We start from the raw sequence: 22,049 nt of genomic DNA, 5'->3' as shown, positions 1-22,049 counted from the left end.
GCATGGGGCCGCTGTGTTCAGCCTCTGCATTGCTCTGTTACAGGAGGAAAAGACAGCTGTGTAAGCTGAACTCGTCTGGGCTGAGGGAGGGGTTCCCTGAGGGAAGGGATGTAGTTCTATAGCTGATAGAGAACAGAAATGCTAAAATGGTTTTTTCTCCTAGCACTGCTTTTCAGAGAAGAGTTGATGTAAGTAGGAAGTAAGGTGGTGTTCTGGCTGGGGCTCGTAGCAATGCATCCTGGCTTGTTGCTGTGATGCACTGAAATGTAGTCGGATCGCCTGCTTCAAGATGGGCTTCTCCGTGCCTCAGGTCATCTCTTATCTCCCGTGATCCTGTGTACTGGGTTCCTGTGGTACTCGAGGTGAGTCCAAGTTAGCCCTGCTACCGCGGGGGGGGGGCCGTGGTTGTTCTTAATGCTGCAGAAGCGGCGTGGGGTGAATTGTTGCAGGAAGGCGCTTTCCTTGTTAATTGGCCGAAGTTTCAACCCTCGGAATGAAATCCTGGCGCGCCCGCCCTGAGCCCCCGAGCAGCGGCATCCCGCCTCCCGTCAATCACCGCATGCTTCCCCCTTCCGCTGTCCCGATTGGCTGCGCCGTCTTCGCCCCACCTCTTTTCTTCCCGTGCCTTTTAAACGCGCCGCAGCCCGCCCCCTGCCAGGCGCTCTCTCCTCCTACGCCTTGGCCGCGTCCCTTCGCGCCTCCGCGCCTTCCTATTGGCTGAGAGCGCCGTCCCTCACGGCTCGTGACGCGCGGCGCGCCGTGACGTCGACCGCCACCCAGGAAGCTCCGCCTATTTATTCTCAACTCGGCTCTTGAGGGGAAAAACAATTTCAAGATGGCGGCGGCGCGGATAACAATGGGGACTCGGGGCTTCGGGCCGGCCCGTGCCTGAGAGCGGCGGCCACCCGGCCGCGCCGCGCCGGGGAGGGAGCGGAGCGGGCTCCGGCCGGACCCCCGGGGGCGGCGGGTAGCGGCCGCCGGGCAGGGCTGAGCGGAGAGCGGGGGAGCGAATCGGCGCCGGGCTCGGGAGAGAAGGAGGAAGTGGGGAGGGGGGGAGCGAGGCGGGCGCCGGGCCGGGGGCGGGAGGAGGAACCGGGCCGGGGGGCCCAGGTGAGGCCGGCGGGCGGGGAAGGAGCGGCGAGGCCTCGAGGAGGGCCATGGCGAGGCCCGGCGTGCGGAGCCGGTGAGCGGCGGCCTCCCCTCGTCCCTCCGGTCCATGGTGCTGCCCTCCTGCCCCATGGCGGAGTTCGTGGTGCCGCGGCACAGCGCGGTGATGGAGCGGCTCCGCCGGCGCATCGAGCTCTGCCGGCGGCACCACAGCGCCTGCGAGTCCCGCTACCAGGCCGTGTCCCCGGAGCGCCTGGAGCTGGAGCGCCAGCAAACCTTCGCCCTGCACCAGCGCTGCCTGCAGGCCAAGGCCAAGCGGGCCGGCAAGCACCGCCAGCCGCCCCCGGCCCCGCCGCCCCCCGCGCCACCTCCGCCCGCAGCGGCCGTCGCGGGGAGCGCCGAGAGGAGCGGAGCCAACGGCCTGGACGGAGAGGCGGCGAGTGGAGAGCAGCACGGCCGCGGCAGCACGCTGATCGCGGTAAGGCGCTGCCCGTGCCGCGCTTGGGGCTGTCAGGGTTTCACCTCGATAAGGGCGCGTGTGTCGCTGAGGGGGGAACTCTGCCAGCGTGGGCTTTGCTGTGTCTTGGAAAGAGGAGAAGGAGAGAGGCAGTGCTTGTTTGCCACCCGCTGCAGTGGGTGTGAGCGCTGTGGGAGTCCCACTCCACCCATTACAGCCTGGCTGAGCACAGAACGCGAGTGTTTCCCTGGCCTCCTTAGCGCTGCTGGTTGTCAGGGCATGTGCACGCGGCCACGGCTGTGTGCCTATCTGGAGAGGCCGCTGCTTAACTTGCCCCGAACCCTATAAATGTCGTGAGCCTTCAAACGCGCTGCTGGTGTGTCAGCAATGTAGGTTAGTAGGGTGACCTCGCGCAGGCTGCCCCTCCTAATGCCTGTCCTTCTCCAGGGCACCCATTGCTAAACGTTGACCTTTGTGGAAATGATGCAGTACTGCTTTGAATTTCTTTACGAGGGGATGGTGGGTTAACCCGATGCATTTTCAAGTTACTGCATAGGTAAATCCTATTTTTAAATTTGTCTGCTTGCTCAGTCACAGTAAAGAAGAGAATGTGGTTCTCTGCTGCCCTGGCTTCACTTAGTTACAGTTTTTAAAACAGAATCATGACAGAACTCACTGAGCGTTTGGGTATGACTGTGCATGATGTGGGATTGTGAGACACGGCACGCAGATGTCAGCTTTCATGTAGCGCTGGGCAGCACATACCTGGTTGTAGACTTTGTAGCATGAGCTGAAAACATTGCTTAGCTAACTAGCTGCTGTATCGTGTGTGAACCTAGGATACTGACTGTACTGAAGACCAAAACGTTTGTGATAGTTTGAGTGCTTCAGATGGTTGTTAAAGAAAAACCTTTGAGGATGAGAAGAAACTTTCTGCCATCCTGGCAGTGATTCTGTAGCACTTAAGCAGGCACTGCTCTTCGCTGGGCTGATCCTGAGTGTAACTTGGTGTCAGAACACAAATCTCTCAAACTCCTATTTTATTTTCCAGAGATTTGATGGGGTTTCTGTTTGTTTCCTGTTTGGGCTGTGAAGCATTCTGTGTCTGGGGCTCTATGCATATTTGTGTAGCTCACTCCACAGAACTCTTTAGTATGTCAAATCCTGTTGCTTGAAGTGCCACCATGCTCTTTCATACTGATCCTTGAAAAGAAAGATGTCCTTGATTCGTTGGTGTTGTTTCTTTTAAATCGCTTTGGATGTGGATTTGATCTAATTAGCATCCATTATAATGAGGGCTCTCAGCAGCAGTGTGGTTTTGAAATACAGTGCACATCTGGGGAAGCCCTTCTTGTTCAGGAAGCTGCTGCCAGTGGCCAATTTACACAACAGAAGAGGGTTTTAGTGTATGAATGACTCCTCCTCGTGCTGGCCTGCTGTTTCCTTCCTTGGATACATGACTGTAAGCTTAATTGCAGCTGCTGATTCATCATCTCGTTACTAAGGTATAAAGTTAGTTAACGCTTTTGAAAAAAAAACCAAAACACCCCTCAAAAACCAGAAACTAACAAGAAACCTCCGCTGCTGGTTTTGTTCCTTTGGCACAGGAGATCTTTCTCTAAGTTGGCGTTTTACCTCTGGCTGTACCCGTGGCTGAGGAGCAGGCTCTTATTGAGATCAAATGTGTCTGTGCCTGGGAAGCGCAAGGTTACGGTTTAAAATATTCAGTAGACTTTGGATTAACGCCGAAATTCTGTTTTAGAATATCCTGAGCATCCTTTCAAAAGAATGCCATTAGGTAGTGAAGCACACATTACATCGGTGTAACCGCTGTTATGGTGTGGAGTTTCTCTTGAAGCTGCGTATGAATCTTCTCTTGGAGACTAGGAGCTGCATTCAAAGTTAATGGGGCGTTTGTTTTGATCCTTGAGAGAAAAGTGACCAATGTAAGTGTAAAGGGCACGGGATCTCACATCTGTGAGCTGGCAGCAGGACCTGCAGCTGCTGTGCCACGCGTGTGCCCAGAGCACAGTGCCTGTGTGCCCAGGTGCTGCCCTTGGTGGACGCAGAGTAGCCCTGGGTAGAGGGAGCACCACCCTGTCACATCCTGTATGACTTGTTCACGTGGCCAAAGCCCGAAATTACATTTCCCTCCCAGTAGTTTCTGGTGTATGTATGCTGAGACTGAGCAGAAGCCAGGGGCAGTGCCATCCTTCGTTTTCTTACTGCTATCTTGTGAGTGCACAGAAACTAAGATACGATATCGATACAGAAATTCTGACGGATGGTTTGTGTGCTCAGTAGGCTTGTCCTTCATTTGAGGAATGAGATGAAAATACTGGCTTCCTATTAAAAAAGCTCTAATTTAAAGGAAAATTCAAATGTTTTCATTTTGCTTCAGGGTGGTGTTAAGACTTGTTCAGAGCAGAAGATGCTTAGTGCTTGAGTAATGTCTCTTGTGTTGATCTTCTATTTTTGAGAAACAGAGAAGTTGGGAAGGGACAGGAGCTGCCATCGAGCATGTTTTTTTTCCTCTTTGCCAGTTTCTGTTTTGAGAAAGTTCATTTCAGTAGAGTTTAAATTCTGCCTGCTGGAAAGGTTGCCATGTATTTCTGACAGACTGTGATGTCGTGGATCCCTGAGCTGTGCACCGAGCGCTTCCTCAGCATGGACAAGGAGCGTGCTGGGGGTCTGCGTGTTCATCTCTATGCTGTGCTTTGTGGTGGGGCCTTTTGGAAGGAGCTGTGCAGTGCTTCTCTTCCCACCTGAAAGCGGGGGTTGTATAGATGCTTTGCTTTGTCTGGGACTGCTGTGGAAGGCATTTCTGGAATGGGCAGAGACCTGCTCAGCCTTGGGAATGCTCTGTGTGAAGCTGAGGAGCAGAGCAGCGTTTGCTGGGGAATGGTAGAGGCTTGTAAAAGTGCTGGTTGAAGCCAGGCACCCAAGTGAAAAGTTTAAGGAAAATTTCAGGAGAATAAAGAAATGTTCTGTGATTGAAAGGAGCTGTAGTAGAAAATGAAAGGGAATAGATTGCCTGGATTATAGGGACAAACATGGTTGCATTCTCCTAAGGAAACCCAGGCTGGTATGCTGACAACTCAGGAGACTTTGGGGTAAGCTGTGGTGGATGGGTGTTAAATTGTGAAATTATGTTTTACCACAAAAATAGCAAATTATTTCCACATTATTTATACACAACTTCAGTACAGTGTACTCTTGCCACCATTGTTTGGTTTTGCTGACAAGTCTGATAGCTTGTTGCACAACAACTCTGACAGGTTTTTCTTTGTCTCCTTTTAATGCTGTGAGGTATTGTTGTGTGTTTGAAACACTTCCCCTCGCAGATTGGTTAGATATGCAGCGCTGCTTTCTGAGCTGCAGGGATCTGGGAGGTTCTGATGTGCTGCTGCAGTCCAGGCGAGGTGGGCGATCCGGCGGCCGAAGGCTCTGCAGGGCTTTTTGATTCAGCAGAACAATTCCTGCAGCAGAAGCTGCCCCTTGTGACTAATGCAGGCTGGGCTATTTATAGCCATGCACATCCACAGCCCTTCTCCACTCCAGCAGGCAGTCACCCAAACACAAAAGACTTCTGGAATTAAAGTAACAGTCAAAATTGAAGTTAGCGCAGCACTTTCGTTCTGACAACGCGCTGGAATGCAGGAGCACATTTGGTAATAAAATGCTTTCCTTGCGTGGAGAGTGCAACTTTGGAAGCTGTGTGTAAATGCTCAGTAAGAAGAGAGTATGTTGCAGGGCCAAAATGTTTTTTTTCTATCCGAAATTCGTATGTATTGCAACTCCTGGTATTTGCAATGGTCTTCCAGCTTGAGAGGTGGTCATCCTTATTGCTTCTGTCCTCAGCCAGGCAGGGAAGGAGAATCTGTCAGCTCAGAAGACTGTGCTGCTCCATGGAGCTGGTGTGTGCTGCAGTATTGCCACTGCTGCTGGAGGCAAGCTGGTGTGTTCCCCTGTAGGTGAGGGTGCTGGCTTCTGGCTGGAAGGCATCTTGGAGCTGGAGTTTTATTGCACATGTAGAGTAGCACGGGATTTCTTCTTTGAAAACGGCCAGCATTTTCTCATGCTGTTATTTTGTGATGGATCGTAGATATAACTGAAGACTGAAACTCTAAGCTTAATTGAAATGAGATGTAAAGCTTTATTGAATCCTGTAAGGAGAATTTAATATCCGAAACATGTCATCATGGTGCCCAAAAGGCACAGCATAGAGTTAGGTCTTCAAAGTTTTATTTCTGTCATTTTTACAAGCCTTTCTTGGGGGAAAAAAAAAACACCAAAAAACCCCCCACAAATTTGCTTGCAGTTTCTATAACTATAAACTTATAAATATTTACCAACTATAAACGTAATTATTTACAATATTGGAAGCCCCTTTTTTCCCTGTGTGACAGAATAGTCCCTAAGCCATGAACTCTGCCACTGGGTTTGCTGGCAGAAAGCTGAGATCAAGTGTCAGTCCATTCCCAATTTCTTCTTGCTGGGCTTCCTTGTCAGTGAGTGGCTGGCTCTTACGAAGTCTGCCCACATGCCTTCGCAGTGAGGCTGCAGTGTGGCTGGGTGTCGTGGTACATGGTGCTCAGGTTTTGTGATGAGAGCCTTTGGGATGGACAGCCCTGTGTGGGGAGGGGTGGCACCTGGCTTTGATCTGTTCCCCTGGGTCAGTGGGGAAGCCGTGGTTATGGCCTGACTGCACGTGTACTCCTGCCAAGCAAACGTACTGTACTGGTTTAAATGCTTTGGATAAATGCTTTTGGGGTAAGAGTCTTAGGCAAAGTTAAGTAGGCTCATTGCAGAGAGCTTACAAGGTTCCTCTGCTGCTGGGAGGTTGGGCAGGCTAAGAAAATGGGAATACATTTCTGTTTCTGATCTTGTGACAATGGAAAGAATTGACTCGTGTTCTAAATAAAAGTGATTGATTCTCCGAAGGAAACCATGAATAACACATCAGAAAACGACCGTGCTTTGCAAAATCATAACAGACAAAAAAGAAATGCTAAAGAGATTTTCTTAGTGAGTTGCAAGCTATGCTTTATTCTTGTCAGTGTGGATTTTTTTTTCCTTTGGAGTTTTGGCAGAAGAGAACAGGTTTTTCTTGCCTTGAGAACTCTGTTGGGGCAGCTCGATATGCAGATAACTTGCTGTCTAACTTGTATCTCATGTATGCTATGTGTTGGGTTTTTTCTCCCCAAAAAAGGTCTTTAATTACACACAGACAGACAAATGAGAAGAACCAAGTTCAGCATTTCTCCTTCTGTTAGGAAACCAAGAGCTGAGATAGTATATGAGAAATGGTATTTCACAAGAGAAGGGTATGTTATTTGCAGAGCAGTTGTGTGAATTTCAGGTTTTATTGCTTAGGAAGGTAAACATGAGTAAATAGAAGCTATCAGGTATGTTAGTGATGACGCTGGAGCAGTAGCTGTTGGCACCTGCAGCTTTTGGTACCACTGTCCTTGAGTGAAGAATGGAGGTGGGACATGGAGGCTGGCTTTCTTCTGCTCAGCTGGCTGAGTAGCTGCGGTAGTGCAACCTCAGCACAGCCACAGTATCCAGGTACGTTTTGTGCTGCTTTTCCTCTTAAAAGTGAGCTAGGATTCAAGTGCAGTTGGTGAATAGCTTCTACATTTCAGGGATTAAGTAGCTTGTTGTGAATTGGGCTGTCTTTTCTGGTGCAGATAAGAGATAAGCAGATTTTCTTCTTTCCTGTGCGTCTGCTGGCTGCTGTGTACAGGTAGGATATCTTTCAGTTAATAGTACGTTTAGATGAGGTGAAGCAGACACCCCAAATTTTACCTCATAAACGAATTCCTTTGAAGTTCCTTATTTTTACAGTTTGGTTTGTTGTGAAGGAATTTAGTATGAGCTGAAAGAAGGGCTGTGTAAGAGCAACTCATGTCAAGGAGTTAAAATTGGGAATCTGGGTGTTTTGACGACTGTTAAAAGCCATGCAGATATGATAGACCCTGGGTTTTTGTGGGGGAAGAAGCCTGTGATGGACACTAAGGATCTACACCTACATCTGGACTTCAGTAAGTTTACTTTAGAAGCATAAATGATTTAATCTTGCATACATTGCAAGTGGTGCAGCACAACAGCAAAGACCTCAGCACAAACCAACTTCTGGAATACCTCTCCATCAGCCTGAGTTTTGCAGCCCACAGAGGACTGTGGTCCTACCCGAGCCCTAAGCTGCCTGCAGGAGTTGCGGTTGCAGCGGTGGTTCCTCTGGGCCATGGTTCTGTTTTAATAGGGGAATTCACTTCAACCACGAGAAGAATACATTTAATGTACAAAACTAAATTAGTACTTGTATGTTATTTTTTGGAGAGTGTTTCTTCCTTAATGATTTGGAATTAAGGAGGATCCATCCCAATCTTTGATTGACTCATCATATGACCTCAGGCAAGTTACTCATCCACCTTGAGCTTCAGTTTTCCCAGTTGGAGTATTAAGTAAACAACAGGAAACTTGCCAAAAGCCGAATGTTGAGGTTGAGTTGAAGCTTCCTCACTTTCTGTTGTTTTCTGTTTTTATGAAAAATCAGATTTCCTTTATTCTCTTAAGTTAGTAATTGAAAAACATTGTTGTAGGTCTGCTACTGAAGCTGTAGATGGGATGTTGAGATCTAGTGAAGTTCCAAATGTGTCCCTCCTCTTACAAGCTCTGCTGCTCATCTCACTACTTTGCTGCTGTTTCCATGAGGCTGCGGAAAGATCCGGGTCTCCTGGAAACTGCAGTCCATCCCTCTTGTAAAAGGGAGATGTAGGTGTTACCTATGCAAGCACGAGGCAGTGTTTGTTTCCAGAGATCAGCTAGCTGTGGACAATTAACGAGAGAGCAACCACTGTGATCCAGTCCTTCTATCCTTAAATCAAAAGAATGCTGTTGCCCAGGCAAGTGCTGTAACATTCCTGATAATTTATGCTGGCTCTACACACAACCTTTTGCTTCAGTGCCGAGATCTTGAAGTTTCCCCTGTTTGTTCTTGGATGAAACGTTTTTTCCCCAAGGGTTAGTGGACTGCGTTATGGAGACTGCGTGTTAAAGTAAGTGTGCTTGTTTTGAGGTTTGTTTAATGAGCCTCTTTTCTGCCATCTGAGAGAACTATTGTTCAGTGAACCACACTTGAGATGAGTGGCTTTTTGTGAGGATTCTCCTCATGTGTCCTGCTGGGACACACAAAGGCATCTTTTCCAGGTCAGGGGAAAAGGGTTCCCTCTTTAGACGTGCAGCTCTGAGCTGTCACTGCCCTGCAGGTTTGTCGTGGTGTAGTGATCCCAGTACAGCAAAGCCCAGCTGTTTGGCCAATTTACCTAAGGGGGGAATAATTCATTGTCATCTTTGATGTGTGCATGTGTTCTGCTTTCTGATATTTTTGAGGTCACTGAAAAGGAGTTAATATTTGACAGAACGCTGCCGGAAGAGAAGTTAAACTGGGGGACCCACACTCAGCTTTGTGGAACCGAGGTGCTGTTGCTGTACCCTCTGGTTGCTTCTAGGTGGCACTGCAAGAAAAAGAATGCATATTCACTAGCTGTAGACTGGCCAACTGTTGAGCTGGTTTGTGCTCTGAGGGTCATAGAGCAGAGAGTAGCAGGGGGGAAATGCTTCGGGAGAAGAGAGGAAAGGAATAAACTTACTGTGTGACAGAATTGGCTGAGCTTCTAATTGCAGTTACGTGTGAATGGAACTGTGGTCACTTGGTGACAGACTGGTTTTGCTTAATGCCAAAAATGTGATTGTGTACAAAAATTACATACCTGTTTATCCTCCAGTAATTAAAACCACAGCAGAAATGATCTTTTTTTTTTTTTTTTCCTAAATCTTTTCATGTGAGACTGCTTTACAAAGCAGTCTTGCTGGAGAATTATACAATGTGTACATAGACCAAGTAAATACAGGTTGTTAGTCTCAATTTGAATCTTATTGTGCTTCCATGTTTTACATTTTGAACAGGAAAGATGATAATATGTTTCAATTCAAAGTTATTTCTCAACTTGTTGTCAAATATCTGGCAGTTTTCATCTTTGTTTGATTTAGTGCCTGGTTTGGAAGGTTTACTTTTCAGAGTTAAAGCCTCTCTTCCTGAATCTGCTGGAGCTTCTAACTCCAGCTCCTCATTTCTCTCTCTTTATTTATGAGAATTCTGTATCATTTACAAGAGATGATTGATTTGGAAGATTTTAGCAAGGAAGTCATCTCATGTGATGATTTGTAAAAACTAAAGACCTAGCCCTTCTTTTCTCCCTAAAGTGTTTTTTTTTCCCCCCATATTCAGAGCTAGACAATGTTTTTGTAAGAAATAATCTGAGATGTGAAACTAAATAACTAAAATCTTTCTTTCTTTCTTTCTTTTTTTCAGCAGCTCCATGAGACTGTGAAAAGAAAGCTTGATAGTGCTGCTTCCCCTCAGAACGGAGACCAGCAGAATGGCTTTGGTGATGTATTTTCAGTTTCCAAGAAGCTGCGTCGTGATGACGGTCTTGGTGGAGTGAGTGGTTCTTCCAATGGAATGCCCCCTGTGTCTCCACTCCATCATCTTGACAAGAAATCTGCCAGTGGAGATACCTTGCAGCTTAATGGAAAACATCCGATGGGACTCGATGGCATCAGCAAGAAGTGTCTTCCAGATTCCAGTCTGCAACTGAATGGAGGTGGTGATGCTGATGATTCATTTCCTCTGAGTTTGAACAAAGAGCTGAAGCAGGAGCCTGTAGATGATCTTCCGTGTATGATTGCTGGAGCAGGGGGTTCTATATCTCAGAACAACTTGATGCCTGATCTTAATCTTAACGAGCAAGAATGGAAGGAGCTTATTGAGGAGCTTAATAGGTCAGTGCCCGACGAAGACATGAAGGATCTCTTTAATGAAGACTTTGAAGAGAAAAAAGATGCGGATTCTTCAAATTCAGCTGCACAGACTCCATTACCGCAAGATATTAACATAAAGACTGAATTTTCCCCTGCACCCTTTGAACAGGAGCAGATGGGATCTCCGCAGGTTAGATCTGCTTCTTCAGGTTCAGCATTCATCGGTGCTGCCTCTGTTCCTGTAAGTGCTGCGTCTCCGGTGGTCGGTAGTTCTCAGGCTATGTTTCAGCCTTCTAGTCAGCCAATGACTGAAAATGCTAATCAGCCCATGATGCAGGCATCAAACCACTCTCAGAACGTCCAGAGACCTCTCTCCAATGTGCTTTTACCTGGGAAGGGGGCAGGAAGTGCCAAAGAAATGTCCTCTGCTCATCAACTCCAGCAGATTGCTGCCAAGCAGAAGAGAGACCAGATGCTGCAGAACCAGCAGCAGGCTTCCCAAGTCCACCAGACCAATCAGATGTCTACCTGGCAGTCTGGGCCTTCTCACAGCCCACTGGCCGTTCCATATACCATGGAAAATCCCACCAGCCCTTCAGTTTACCAGCCGGACTTCAACAATCAGAAGCTCATGATGCCTAATATGGGAAATAAAAGCTCTCCGAGAGCTGGAGGCAACTACCATGTGAACATACTGGGTCATCAGCAAAACAGCATGAACCAGAACCCTGTGAATAGTCAAGGCTCAGTGCTAGACTACGGGAACACCAAACCTCTTTCACATTACAAAGCAGAATGTGAACAGGGCGTTGCAGTACCTGGTCAGAACAAGACTCCCATGTTGGCTTACATGCAGCAGCGCCAGCAGCAGCCACTGTCTCACGTGGGTGACGACCAAAATGGAATGATCCTGTTGAAACCCAAGTCTGGAAACATTACCTACCGACTGCCGCACAGTCAGGTACGTGTTCTGATCTTTGTTACTTTTGTTTAGTGACAGATTTAAGGGTTTGAAAGAGGGATGTTGGGTAGGTAAGATTGGAGTATGGGTTACTTGATGGTGTTTCAGATCAGCTGCTGCGTGTTCCTGAAGAAGATGGTAGTGCACAGTGTGCTGAGGCAAGAGTCAAGCACTGCATTTTCCACTGAGGAAAGTTTTTAATATGCAATTCTAGGTCACGTTGGTAACGTGTGGTTTGCAGCTTAATACACTTCATGGGCAACAAATTATGTCGCACTTCACAGAAGGTTCTACTTACAAAGATAAATAGATGCTTTGTGAACTTCTGCCTGAAATAGCTCATAGAACTGCAGTGTTAAACAGTGTTCTAGCAGAAGATTTGCTTTCTTTACTTTCTCCTTGGTCCCTGACTTCTGTAGGAGTTGGCTCACTATAAACAGATACGCCTTCAGTTGCTGCTTTTTGGAGAGAGATGGGAGTGAGGGCTGCGTTCTTGGTTACTTGGGAGTTACTTGGCATTTTTCAAATCTAAGAATTTGCTACTGGTTAAGTCTGTGAGAATGGGAATGTATCTTTAATAGGTAACATTTGTCTGCTTGAAGCATAGTGCTTCAGGTTTTCCTATAAAGGAGAACTCCACATTGTGCTTCTTTGCCTTATGAGTTGTAGTAAATTGGCAATATAAAGATAACAACATATAGCTGATATTACAAATGTGCTGCAGGTAGGAATGTATATAGCAGGTGAAGGAGAACAGACTTGTAGGCACGTGCTACCAAATCCCCATGATGCACGTATTGGAAGACCTGCTGTCAAAAAAGGTCCTTGTTATAAGGATTAAAACTGCAAAAGCCATCGGAGCTCCAGCTCTTGCAGTGTGATCCTTCAGCAAAGCGAAACACAAAATACACGGCATAAAGCCCTGAGTAGTCTGTGGTAAAGACCACAGTGATGTAAAAATACAAATGAAATCAATAATACATGCTTCATAAGGCACAAGGAAAATTAATCTCTTTAAAAGCTAGTGGAAGTAACGATCTAATGATATTTTTGGTGACGAAAGGAGGGGAAGGGTGAAGATGATTGTGTGTGTCACATCTATCTCTTGCTGAAAAACTTGAAGGTGACCTTGTGTCTGTGCTGTCATGCTTGCATCGAAATAACAGAAATCCTAATGAATACTTCTGGAGAATTTCTAAGAAGCTTGCTTACAGAACAACTTAGCACAGCATTACCTATATTTGGCTTGTAATTTCTTGCAAAACTGCTGCAAGTGAGAACCAGCAGCCCAGACCATTAGCTGAATTCTGAATGTGAAAATAAATATGTTTGCATAATTTGAAATGAGGCTGAACTGTGCTTAAAAATGATAACAAATGTCAAATTCCAAATGGCTTCTCATGTACAAAGAGGTCGGTATCAGGTCTTGATGGATAACTGTTCCATCTTTGACTTGATGGCTTTTCCTGAGTTCCTATCTCCAAAACAGAACGAAAAAAGCAGACTTAAGAAAAAATGGATATGACCAGTTATCCGTAGTAGTGTTTTGTCTGTACAATATGATGAAGGCTGGATTGGTGACTAAACATTGGGACTCTTTATTTTGGTCAGTGATGTTTCTTCCCCTTCACCTGTGAATAGTGAACTCTGATACTAAAAAAAAAAAGTTAGCATTAGGAGGGGAGGTGTAAACTTCCAGAGTTAAGTGTTGACAGAGGCAGGATAGAACTATATGATGAAATTTCAAAGCTGGTTGGAAAGCTGCAACCAAAGGTAACTGCAGTTGGTGCATCTGAAGTGTTGGTTGTAGTGACACCATTCCTCTGGCTGAGCAGAAGCGCACAGAGCTGCGTTCCCCTTTCTGAGCTGGAGTTTGGGAAGTACTTTAAGTGAGGCTTGAGTTAAAACCTCTGTTCCTGAATCTGCTGGAGCTTCTGACGTGAACTCCAACTCCTCATTTCTGTGTGCTCATTTTGCTTATAAAAATCCTGTATCCTTTACAAGAGACAATAGAACATGTGGTCATCATTATGAAAACATCTTTCCTCGTCTATGTGACTGTACAAAGTCTCCCAGTTCTAGAGGGCTACCCTCCTTCTGTAACTCACATCATTGTTTTTATGTTCTGCAGGATCAAACCACATCTCCTAATGTTCCTCGTGTTCCCGTTTCTGTGCCGGGTGCTGGTGTTGGTGCCCAGGCTCCCAATGTCACCATGGCAGGGAACCACAGCAACCAGTCGTATCTTAGCAATCAGCAGCAAGCAGCAGTGATGAAGCAGCACCAAATGCTGATGGACCAGCAGAAACAGAGAGAGCAGCAACAAAAGCACTTGCTCATGGAGCAACAGAAGCAGCAGTTCCTAATGGAGCAGAGACAACAACATCTCTTAGTTGAGCAGGTAAGGGGGGCCAGCAGTCTTCTTTCTTCCTTTCCACTAGCATGCTTTGGCTGACTTAAAGCTGTGTTTGAGATGTTGTAGAACTACTACAGCCTTATGAGATAGGGGATGTGAACTACAAGATGTTTTGGTATAAATCACTGTTCTGTTTTATATAAAATCATCAACAAAATGTAACATTTGGTTCCTGAGACGTTCTTTCTGTTACAAGGCACAGCTGTGAATTAAAAGAATTAAGCAGCTAGAATTTAATAGTGTGGAAATGCAAGCTGATACCTACAGGAGGAGAAGATATACCAGTGATGATATAATTCTTTGCCTTCCTTCTTTCACAAAGGAAATGAGAGCAAAATAATAAAAGGTTGGGATACCCTTGATGTTTTGGAGAGCTTTAAGCAAGGGACTCTAAGCTGGTTGAGTTCTGCCTTTCCTCTCTGTGAGTGCCATGACAGTTCACGTTTCAAATTTTAAATCATCTTTCATTTGTTTATTTGGGGAAAATAATTAGACATCTGCATCCAACTTGCATCTTATCCTGCCAAAAGAATTTAACTCTGCTATCCATCAGACTGTGCAGAAAGCTGCTTTAGTCTCTCTCAGGGAAATGGGCTCCTTGCGTGAACCTCTCTAAGTTTTAAACCTTTTGCAAGTCTTTCAGCTGGGAATCGGTCTGAAGGGCCTTACTCCTGTCATCTGTGCTTTTCTGCATTTCTGAGTAGTCCATGCAGGCATGTTCCACACATTGTCACTGTGCAAACAGAACAGGTCTCTGCGCTGGGTACGGAGGAAGGGAAGATGGATTTTCAGAGAAGGTTTTAGGCCCAGGGAGAATTTACAGTTCAGATCTTCGTTTTGTCTTTCAGGATAACTGGTTGGGGTGAGGGGGTGTGGAATGTTATCTTTGGGGATAATAGGAGGAAAAGAGAGGTGGTAATTTGTAGAAAAAAACTGGGAGTTGCGTATATTCCTTAATTAAAAGACAAAACAAAAAGTCATTGAAGTGGGTGACAGTTTCAGGTATCCTCCCCTCTCTGATACTGTGAGAGTTTCTTACATTTGATATTCTGCATCTTTTTTATTTTTATTTTTTGCTGAGCCAGCCTTCTGCAGCTCTTGGTTCATCCTACTGCTATGGCACACTTCCCTGGCTTCTGTGGTCAGCCCCTTTCAGGTCTGACTGGTCCTGCAAGCAGCAGGTCCCTTCTGTGAAACAGCCTGCCCTCTTCATTCCTCTGCATGTCTCAACAGCTTCTCAGTTGCAGACACTTCAAAACAATGGTAGTAATGTGTACCTGCCTGCTTTTCACAGTGCACTCATCTCTTCTTGAGGGGCTTAGTGCTTGTGTCTTTGTCCTACGACTCTTGAAAGGGAATTTCTGTCCCTGCCTGTGCTCTGTGAGTGTTTTTACATAAGTGAGTACTTGTCCTTGGTATCACTCTTAATGCTCTCAGAATTTCAACCTGGTTGAAGATAGCTGTGGACGAAGGGCCAGAAATGCTGTCTGAGATGTGCTTTGTGGTGTAAAAGCAGCCTTTTGGCTGTTGCTGTTGTCAGAATCACACTTCCTGCATGGACTTACACACCTTCTCCCCTGCCCTCCATGGCTTTCCATTCCCTTTAAATTTGCTAGTCTTCTAATGAATTTGTCATAAAGTACATGCAGATTGGATGCTCTTCTCAAAGAAGCAAGCTGAGTTCAAAGCATTAGTAGGGCTTGTTGCAATAAACAAGTGAATTATTGAGAAAGTGGTTTGGAACAGCGATTGTAGAACTTGCGTAGCTCCTGTTGTAACCTTGGTTTTGTAGTTTTCCATGATCTTTTAAGACACCCAATAATTTGGGTTTGTATGTTTTTGTTTTTGAAAACTGGACCTAGAAAACATGTACATGTTTTTCCTTTTCTGTGCAACACTGGTGTTTATGACTTGTGCTTTAACTTTACACTCTTCAAATAAATTGATCTGGGGGCAAAAAGTAAAAGGTATTTGTGGGTTTTTAGGTGTTTTGGGCTTTTTCTCTTCTTGTATTTGCTAGAGTATTGTACCTTTAGGATATTGCTGAAAATGGATGAACATTCCATTGATTAAGAGACTGATACCTGTGACTTGCAGTTATTTAAAGGCTTCAGCTGAGAACGAAGGTCTGAAATTGAAGGTGACAGAAGCTCCTGTAATCACCAGCTCCATGTAAAAGCATGCGGGTGGCTGGATTTTTATCTGCACAGCCGCTCTTGGAGAAGCCTTGACTTGCTTCCTACTTACTTTGCATTGGATCTTTCCCAGGAGAAGCAGCGGCAGCAGCAGGAGCAGCAGCTGCAGCGACACCTGACCCGGCCACCTCCCCAGTACCAGGACCAGCAGCAGAACCCGTACCAGCAGCAGGTTGGGCAGTTCACAGGTGAGCATTGTGAAGTAATGGCAGAAGCACTGGGAATAAAACCAGGCGCCACTGGAGTTCCTGGGCTGGAGAGCTGAAGGTTGATTTATTGCAACATCTTCCTGTGTTAGGGTGCTTTTCAGCTTTTAGAGGTGGGCTCTGGTACATCTGAAAAAGTAACAGCTTCCTCTGACCTAAACATCTAAGGCAGTGCAAGCTTCTGATTCTGTAATATTGCTGTGGCATTGGATAAAACTTGGCCTTTAGAACAATGAAAGTATTTCATTTTTATACTCTTATTTTCCTTTGCAGATGTTAAATTCTCCTTTAACTTTTGTGTTTGTAGTACTGCTCTAATATTCTCCCCTTCAGAAGGGAATGGCATCCTATGTGGTTCTTGTGGGATTTGGTTTTGTTCATAGGAGCTTGGAATGTCTTGATTGTACTGACACTGATAAATATTGGGGTTTTTTTGCCATGAAGGTAAAATGGCACCAGGAATGTGGAAGAAGTAGAGAACAGCAAAAAACTGTCTCCTTACCTGACAAATCCTTACTTACCATGGCATCAAGGAGATACTTGCTTTCTGTTATAAAGCTATAGTGTGCAAAATGTACATATCCTCTTCTTTCTGTTTCCTTGCTCTATTCCTACAGAAGTAAATGCCAAATACAAAAGATGCAAGTAGAAATGTAATACTCTCATTCTTAGTGTTTGTGATCATACAGTAGAGCGAGGGCTGGGCGTTGTTACTTCTCTGAAAAACTTGATGCCAGTGCAGGAGGTTTGTGCTAACAGTGGTCAGAAACAGACTTCAAATACTGACATGCATTATGTTGTCTCCTGCTGCATTCCTACAGAAATGTAGTGCTATCTCTGTTAGAAGTAGAGTATATGTTTCTATAATGAGTATCAGTGTTATTTTTCCCTTGCTTTGATGATTGTAATATTCTGCATCTTAAGAGCTGGTATGTGTTCTACCTCTTCACTGTATGACCTCCCACTTGGCCCTGTAACTGGTTAATTAATTGTTAATCCAATGGAAAGCCAGTGTTACTCGTATGTCTTGAATTATCTTAAAAAATCTGTAGCTTTTTGTTGTTTGAAAGTAGAGGAAGCTCTGTGTAGGCAGGTTTCCCTTGGTTGGTTAAATGTGGGGAGAAAGTGGATGATATATCTATACTTTACTGTGCTTGTCTGTTGTTTTGGTTTTTTTTTTCTTGTTTTAAGTAGTAGGGATGTTTCTTCTACAGGGAAGCATCACAGTCCTGCCCAATAAAGCCTAATTTTTTTAGTGTTGGTGATGCTGAACTCGTAGAAGTGGCATTCAGACTTTTTAGGAAATTGGCATGTCTGTGTTTGAGATCAGACTGGACACAGTACTGCTGTCTGTGTGCTGGTTGCTGAAATTGTTTTATACAAATGTAGCTGCATTCTGGCTTATAGGGTCCACAGGCCTAGGTTGGCCGTGGTTGAACTGAGTAGTTAATGTACAAAATGTTTCTTTGTATTTCAGGATCATCTTCAGCCATGCCTGGGGTCAGTAATTTAGGACAGTCCAGCTCCAGCAGTCCACGGATGTTTCCTCAGACCCAGAACATGATTCAGATGGGACCTGGACACACTTCTGTCGCACCGCTGCAGTCTGGCTCCAGCCAGCAGGACCGGGGGGTGTCTCAGTACGCCAACATGCAGAACATTCAGCGAGGGGGGCTGTACAGCATACCGTCAGGTATGGTTCCCCAGCATGCAGCTCAGAGTGCCAATGGACAGCCACCGATGCAGAGACAAGGCAGCTTGGGCCAGGGTGCTGCTGTTCCTGCTGGCTATGGGCAGAATACCTTAGCAAACTCAAGTATTTCTCAACAGCACAATAAAGGCGCACTGAATCCAACCTTATCTAAGCCACAGATGGCAAGAGTACCAGCTGCTATGGGGGCTCAAAATCCATCTTGGCAACACCAAGGTATCCCTAATATTAATAACCAGACACAAGGAAACGGTGGCTTAGGACCATTTTCTGCCAGCTCCTCTTTCCACATGCAGCAAACTCATCTAAAGGTGGCCAACCAGCAGTTTGCTCAAGGAATGCCTCAGGTAAGCCTCAGCACCAGCAGGCCCATGACCTCCATGAATGCTGCCGTGTCTGGGCAGATGCTGTCGTCGTCGTTAGGCACGCAGCAGCGGACAAACCCACCTTCACAACAGCAGGTACCCTCACAGCAGGTCTTGCCTGGCATCAACCAGACTGTTCCGGATCTGAACGCTTTCAACCAGAATCCAAATCAACAAATGCCCAACAGAGGTAATATGCACTGTAGTCAAGGGTACCCGGTGAGGACAACCAGTCAAGAGCTGCCTTTTGCCTACGGCAGCCAGTCAGGCAATAATGGACTTCAGAACTTAACTGGTGACACAGATCTGATAGACTCTTTGCTGAAAAACAGGACTTCGGAGGAGTGGATGAATGATTTGGATGAGTTGTTGGGAACTCATTAAAAGAGGGCTGGGGGTGGGGGGTTCTACTTTTTTTTAATTATTTCATGAAATATAAGCAACACTTGGACCAAAAAACCTGTGGCATTGAGGAGACTTGCAGGCATTAGAGGTAAATGGTTGGGAAAGGGACTGGAGCTGCTTCTCAGTGAGCGCTGACGCGTGGTAATGGCGCACCAAGCAGGTCTGCAGGAGTAGTGCGCTTTGCCCCGGCGTCTCTGGGGAGTTGCACGTTCAGACAGGTCAAACAAAGCTGTGCGTGTCCCATCCAGCCTGTCAGAAATCTCACTTGCAGTGTTCTAAAATGAGAAATTTTAATTATTTAAAAATAGAACTGTTTCACAGAAATAGTGCAGAAAGAAAGCAAATAGTTGCAGAAATTTAGGACTTAGTTTTCTGCAGCTGTTACCTGCAATCATTATTGTCCGTAGCTTGGCGTGCTGTTGTAGTACTGTCATCAGATGTCTGACTTTTTGTTTGAGGCTACGTGCACCCGAGTACGCTTGCAAGATGCTGTGAATTTTTCCACCGCTGAAGCATGTGCCTGTACTCTCCATAAGCAAGTGATATTTCACAGTAAGTGTTTCTAGATGCTGGTGGTAGATGAAAGGAAGTATTAAACCTGGCCAGTTAGTCAAGGTAGTCTTCTTAATAGATTGTAGTCTTTTAAGCTGCAGTTTGCACTCTGTTGTAGAGAGGCACAGTTCTTGGCTTATACCTTACTGTGTTTAAAGGGGGAATTTCTTATGGGAGAACTTTTAAACTATAGTAGGTTTAACATGAATTGTAAAGCCATTTCCTTTGCACCTGTTTCTTCATAACTTATTTCCAAAGGTAGTTGTATTTAAATGAAGGCTTTGCTTCATGACAGCTCATTTAGTTTTCTTTGTTGTAAAAAGTAAAACTAACATTTGAGATCAGTTCATCCCCCAAAGCTAGCAGTGACACAATGAGCACAAGACTTTGTCACTTCAGGGTAAAATGAGGAAAAAAAGAACTTGGCTGAGAGGTGAAAAGTCCTTAGCAGTAACAATAGCACAAGCAGCCTGGGAGAATGCTTGCATCAAGGTTGCTCCAGTATTGAAGTCTCCCCCTTTAAATACTTTTGTTTTTAATACTGGGTTGTGAGTTTGGTAATCTTTCTGTAGACAGGTGGGTTTATCCCGTTAATATCCCTTGAAGCAGATGCTGGTTCTTTAGCTCAGCACAAGGAGACCTCTTGTCCGTGTTGGGATTACTCACAGGAAGGACTGAAACCACAGTGGCAACAGGCAGTGTTCCAAAGTCCTTACTTCTACCAAAAAAGATCCCTTATCCACCAACAAACCACCTTGCCTTAACCTTTACTTTAAAACGAAAATAAAGTTGAAAGCTTTTGTTTTAAATGCACAAATACCTCTTCCCTTTCTAAATCCACTTCTTTTGGAAAACTCCTTCAAACTTTTTAACCAAACCCGGCGTTGTGATTTAAAAGCAATTTCCCTCAACAGACTGTTCTTCTTCAGGAGTTTTCCACTCTGCAGAATGTGCGAGAGGATTTTATTCCGGTGGGTGAGGGGAAGCGAAGGATAACGTGGAATTCGAAGAAGGAAAATGCGTTCCTGTATCTGCAGCTCCTTTGTCAGACAATTTGCACTTTTAAAAACTGCTTGTTTTTAACACTAATACTTTAACCCTTTCCAAATATGCATGGAACGTGGTTTGTCCGACACGCTCGCCCTGTGTGGACGAATCGCGCTCTGTTGAACAGATCTGATGCTGTTGAGCCGCTGGCAAAAGATGCGGTTGGTCGGTGGATCCCACCACTGAGTAGTGGGTAGAACTTCACTGAAGCAGACGTAATCCCTTGTAGAGCTTTCGCAGAGGTAACTAAGATTGTCTTTGGATGGGAAGACGAAGGTGTTAGTTGCTTTGGTTGTTGACACTTATGATATTCTCTAGAATAAGTAGTTGAGATGCAAATAACTGATGCTGACTTTTCTTGTACTGGCAATCTAAGGAAAGAGCTAGTGAGTGGTTTAGTATTAAACCAAAAACTGGTCCCAGGTAAGTGTCGTTAGCGTATAGATAAACTAGCAATGGCAGGGGAAGAAATGTTTGCTGTATATTTGTTTTTAAGGGTTAACTTTGCACCAGTGTGCCTTCCCTTCCTGCTGGGGGTGTTTGGGACCTCATAATTTCAAGTGACACCCTTCAGTGTCGCTATTTCCACTCCCCCACTCCCCCCTTGCCCCTTACAAACACTTGAGAGATATAACAGGGTAGTAGGATTCAGCTTTTCGTTCTTCCCTGTTCAGTGTGCTGAAGTCTGCGACGTTCTCTGGTAGATTTTGCACACAGTCTTTGTTCTGAATAATGAAAAAATCCATCTGCTTTTAATTTCTTAATCAGAGGAAAAGAGCGTCTTCTGTTTGCATTATTGCTACCAAAAAGGCAATCCAGCGTAATGCCCAGTGAAATGCAGCTGTGCTCTTTCCTCCGCTGTTTCTGGAAGCTGAGGTGGATATTGCCCTGTTTGACCAGAGGTTTGTTCAGGAAGGTATCGAGTTTTGGTGACAGGGCCTTTTCATGGTACTGTTGAACTAAAATGAAGTGTGATTCTAGGCAGCCTGGCTTATGGTGCCTGTTGGTCTTCATGTGTGAACGGGATCCAGACACCACGTGACCGTAGGAAGAAGCAGCCCTTGCTTCTGTTCTTGGGCCCCGTCGCATCAGGCTGTTAGGTATCACTGTAACAACGCTGAAACAGTTGAAAGGAAAGGAAAATACGGTTTAGATGTCTGTAGGTGCATGGGTAGGGCTGAGCTTTGCCTTTATGCCCTTTTTCATGTAGCTGTCTGTATATGCACTTGGGCTTTCCATTTGCTGCAGCTTCAGAGCAATAAAATGTAGCTCCCCTGAACTGCACCTGGCCAGCCGCCCATGGCTTTATTTATAAACTGCGGTTTTGGTTGGGTGGGAAAGGTGAGAGTGTCACTGTGCAACATCCACTGCCTTCCAAAAACCACGACTCGATTGAAAAGGGTGCTCAAAATTTTGTTATACACATTTCCTTTGTGTAAATAAATGTTTACAATTTTATATTAAAGATTTGAATAAGAGTTAGATCTTCTGACTGTATATTTTTTACTTTTTATAGATTTTAAAACTATAATTCTTTATATATGTGTTTGGGGGGTATTATGGTAAGTTTTATGCTTGTAAATGGAGAACAGTTGAATTTGATGCTAACCTTTATGAATTTTTGTCATTGAAATGTATAAAGAGTCCATTAATCCCCTTATTCTTTTACTACAATTACTGGTGCACACCAAAAAGAAATCCTTCACTTCTGTTTTATCATTATAAAATAAATATTTTGCTAGTGTATGAAACATGCATGGCGTGACGTTCTACGTTTGTGTGAGCTGAGCAGCAGAGG

The 22,049-nt window shown here is 45.3% G+C and overlaps 1 protein-coding gene across 4 annotated transcripts; it reads left to right on the top strand.

Moving 5' to 3' along the window:
* Window positions 1-1,216: 1,216 nt before the first annotated feature.
* On the top strand, window positions 1,217-22,002 carry MAML1 (mastermind like transcriptional coactivator 1). 4 transcript variants are annotated; one of them, XR_006170244.1, is made up of 6 exons: window positions 1,217-1,585; window positions 9,945-11,354; window positions 13,486-13,755; window positions 16,039-16,153; window positions 17,649-20,493; window positions 21,020-22,002. XR_006170244.1 is itself a non-coding variant. In XM_042826622.1 (6 exons), the coding sequence occupies exons 1-6, from the start codon at window positions 1,217-1,219 to the stop codon at window positions 18,629-18,631; spliced, it is 3,036 nt and encodes a 1,011-aa protein (XP_042682556.1). In that variant the 3' UTR covers window positions 18,632-22,002. The 4 variants fall into 4 exon arrangements, 2 of the variants coding, with proteins under 2 accessions (XP_042682556.1, XP_042682555.1); XR_006170245.1 differs by having other exon boundaries at window positions 17,649-21,153; window positions 21,233-22,002; XM_042826622.1 differs by having other exon boundaries at window positions 17,649-18,229; window positions 18,341-22,002.
* Window positions 22,003-22,049: the final 47 nt, after the last annotated feature.

The sequence above is a fragment of the Centrocercus urophasianus genome, unplaced genomic scaffold (assembly GCF_019232065.1).
Source record: "Centrocercus urophasianus isolate 14NV4802_14NV808 unplaced genomic scaffold, USGS_Curo_1.0 seq_26, whole genome shotgun sequence".
NCBI lineage: Eukaryota > Metazoa > Chordata > Aves > Galliformes > Phasianidae > Centrocercus > Centrocercus urophasianus.
Note: the sequence above shows the minus strand (reverse complement) of the source record. Positions and strands in the feature narration are given on the sequence as shown.

Excerpts from the sequence above, each read along its gene's own strand:
- MAML1 (XM_042826621.1), top strand. The coding sequence starts at position 1,217 with ATGGTGCTGCCCTCCTGCCCCATGGCGGAGTTCGTGGTGCCGCGGCAC. Across the intron at positions 13,756-16,038 it reads AACATCTCTTAGTTGAGCAG|GAGAAGCAGCGGCAGCAGCA; the intron begins GTAAGGGGGGCC and ends GATCTTTCCCAG. Across the intron at positions 16,154-17,648 it reads GCAGGTTGGGCAGTTCACAG|GATCATCTTCAGCCATGCCT; the intron begins GTGAGCATTGTG and ends TTTGTATTTCAG.